At 64.2% G+C, this 3,053-nt stretch overlaps 1 protein-coding gene across 3 annotated transcripts in view; it reads right to left on the bottom strand.

Annotated features, from left to right (window-relative positions):
- The window catches only part of TNNT2 (troponin T type 2 (cardiac)), a 12,929-nt gene that overhangs the window by 6,925 nt on the left and 2,951 nt on the right, over window positions 1–3,053 (bottom strand). For all 3 annotated transcript variants that reach the window (XM_014533426.1, XM_014533425.1, XM_014533424.1), the window contains exons 2-7: window positions 2,367–2,414; window positions 1,968–1,978; window positions 1,849–1,863; window positions 1,361–1,465; window positions 657–692; window positions 47–80 (exon numbers count right to left, since the gene is read on the bottom strand). In XM_014533426.1, coding sequence (XP_014388912.1) covers window positions 47–80; window positions 657–692; window positions 1,361–1,465; window positions 1,849–1,863; window positions 1,968–1,978; window positions 2,367–2,401 — 236 coding nt within the window. In that variant the 5' untranslated portion in view covers window positions 2,402–2,414. The remainder of the gene's footprint in view (window positions 1–46; window positions 81–656; window positions 693–1,360; window positions 1,466–1,848; window positions 1,864–1,967; window positions 1,979–2,366; window positions 2,415–3,053) is intronic.

Consider the following 3,053-nt stretch of genomic DNA (forward strand, 5'->3'; position numbering starts at 1 on the left):
GCTGGCGCTCTGCTCCCAGGGCCTCCCACAGGCACGTCCTGCTCACCTGGGCTTGGGTTTGGACTCCCCCACGGGGCCATCTGCAGAGAGACGGGCACAGCCAGGGGTCAGGGGGCCCCGGATCCGGGCCCAGCTCTGTCCCGAGGGGGTGGGGACCCTCCAGCCCGGGACTCCCAGTCCCAGGAGCATCCGGGAGGATGAAGGCCCCGCGGGCTGCAAACCCCACACGCCCTCTGGAGCCCCTGGGGGCGGAATTCTGAGCCCCCGCTGGCTGCCCCTCCCCCAGGGGCGTGGCTGCGACCACAGCAGTGACCACCACGTGGACGGCGAGGCCTTGGGGTTCACCCACGGACCCCGCACCCTGTGAGTGATTAGCCTGAGCTCCAGCACCTCGTGTGTGGCCGTGACAGCGGGGAGCCCTGCGCACTGTGGGGATCAGACACTGGTCTCCCCCCTCCACCCTCCGCCCCCCCCCAGGCAGTGTCTCTGGATTGAGGGGCAGAGGGTGGAGCCCAGCAGCCCAAACCTGCATGAGCACCAAGTCTGTCCAGTCCCCATGGGCCCTCCCCGCTCCCACCTCCCTGGGAGCCGCCTCCCTCAACGGGCAGGGTCCCCTCACCACCCCAAACCTCTCGCCTGTGCCCAACCGCCCTCACCTTCAGCCTCCTTCACTCCCTCCTCTTGTCTGTCGTCTAAACAGAACGAGAAACGTTAGCCAAGTCCCAGTTCTAAGCTCAGGGGGCCCTTGCCGAGAGCCCCCCACAGACAGGACATGGCCCTGCTGAGTTCCGGGGTCACGGAGCTGTCTGTTCACACACATGCACACATGTGCACACACACAGTCATGCATACTCGCACGTGCACACATATATGCACACGGCTATACACGCACAGCCACGCGCACATACACACATGCACATATATGCACACACGGCTATACACGCACAGCCGCCCCCGCACGTACACACATGCACTCACACATGCACACAACCACACATATATGCACATACAGCTATACACACGTGCACAGCCACACACACATACACAGCCCCCACACACTTTCACACATGCTTTCACACATGTGCACATATGCGCGCGTATGCGCACACGTATGTGCACGTGCACACGCATGCACACGCAGAGACACATGCCCTGGGCCCGGCCTCGTCCGGCACAGAATGCGCTAGTGGTCCCGGCCCCTCCATGGACAACTGACCGCTGAGCCCCAGCCCAGACGGAGGCGCAGCCACACGGGCTGGACAGCATGTCTGGTGGGTCTTTCCGGCCACAGGAGTGGCTGCGGGCTCTGCCCCCGCCCCGGGCACCAGGGCACAGCCCCGCCCCCTCCCCAGAGCCCCACCGTCCGCGTTGGTCTCAGCCTCCGCCTCCGCCTCAGCCTCGCCCTCAGCCTTCTCCTCCGCTGCCTCCTCCTCCACTGCCTCCTCTTCCGCGACCTCTTCCTGCTCTGAAGCGACAGGCGAGAGAGGGCACAGTGAGCGGCAGGCCCCGCCTGCTCCTGCAGCCCCGGGACCGAGGGGGGGTGTGGGGGACCAGGAACCAGGAGCTGCAGGCTCGGACCCCGTGTTTCCTTCAATAGCGCAGCCACTCATCAGCCACGGCCCTGCTGCAGCCGAGTGGATGGCCCACTGCCTGCAATAGTCCCTCCCGCCTGTGCGCCTGGCAGAGGGCGGCCAAGGTCAGGGCCGACACTGTGTAGGGGCCAGGGCTGTGGGAAGGGCTGTGCTCAGCTGAGAGGGGGGGACAGGGACAGGGACAGGGACAGGCTGCTCAGGAAATCTCGGCTCCTGGGGTTCGCCCTGCCCCCCTCCATCAGCCCAAGCCCCGTACCTTCCACGGCTTCCTCTGCTCGAACAAGGTCACGGCCGCAAGAAAGGGGACAAGAGGAGGGTCAGTTTCAAACCAGGCGGCTTCCGTCCGCCCGAATGAAGGTGCAGGCGTTTGCTTACCTTCCTGCTCCCTGCAGGGTGGAGGGACACGGTCAGGAGTGTGCGCACACACACTCTCACACACACTCACACACACATATACTCACATATACACACACCCTCTCACTCTCACACACATTCACACATATACACACACACACACACTCACACACACATATACACCAGCACTCACATACACACACACTCACACACACATATACTCACATATACACACACTCTCTCACTCTCACACACATTCACACACACACTCATACACACACACACACTCACACACACACACACTCTCACACACACACACACGCACACCCACCCTCCTGCTCCCAGGGCAGCTCCAAGGATAGGTTGAAGGGGCAGCACAGGAGGGGACGGGGGGAGGGGACAGGATGCTCTGGCACTCACCCCTCGTACTCCTCCACCTCTTCTGCGTCAGACATGGCCTCCCTCTCCCTCCAAAAGAGAAAGAGGTCAGAGTGGGCCAAGGGGGGACCCGGCTTCCTCAGCTCAGCCCCCTCCTCAGTCCCGGACCCGCCTGGCGGCCGTCACTGTGTCCACATCCGAAGGGTGACTTGCAACCTTGTTGGGCAGATGTTACCACCGGGGACGCTGCAAAGCCACCCTGCAGCGGCCTCTCACAAATGCTTGTCCTCGGGAGGACTGATTGTCGGGGAGGAGTCCCCAGGGTTGGTGAGGAGCCTGTGGCCCACAGCACAGCCCGGACCCAGGGGAGCAGCCGGACCGGTGGCTTAGAGCTGGGGAGCTGCTCCCCAAGATGGGCGGAGCTGGTCCCCTCAGGGAGGGGGTTGTGCACAGCCTGGGGCACGGGACTCAGTGTCCTCTCTCCTCTCCTGCCCCCCTTCCCACCAGCTCGGAGCCACTGGCCCTAGTGTGCAGAGGAGGAGGGAGCCCTCACCGCTCGGGGAGCCCCACCCGGCTCCCCAGAATAGCATGCCAGCCCCCGGAAGGTGGGGGAGGGCTCTCAGACCAGGCCCGTTGCCCCCAGGCCGGACTGAAGAAGAGGCTGGGCAGGCTGAGCTGGGGGCTCCAGCCTGGGAGGCAATCAAAACCCTGCCCCCCTCCCGCCCCCCG

Source organism: Myotis brandtii, unplaced genomic scaffold, assembly GCF_000412655.1.
Source record: "Myotis brandtii unplaced genomic scaffold, ASM41265v1 scaffold975, whole genome shotgun sequence".
NCBI classification, from domain to species: Eukaryota; Metazoa; Chordata; class Mammalia; order Chiroptera; family Vespertilionidae; genus Myotis; species Myotis brandtii.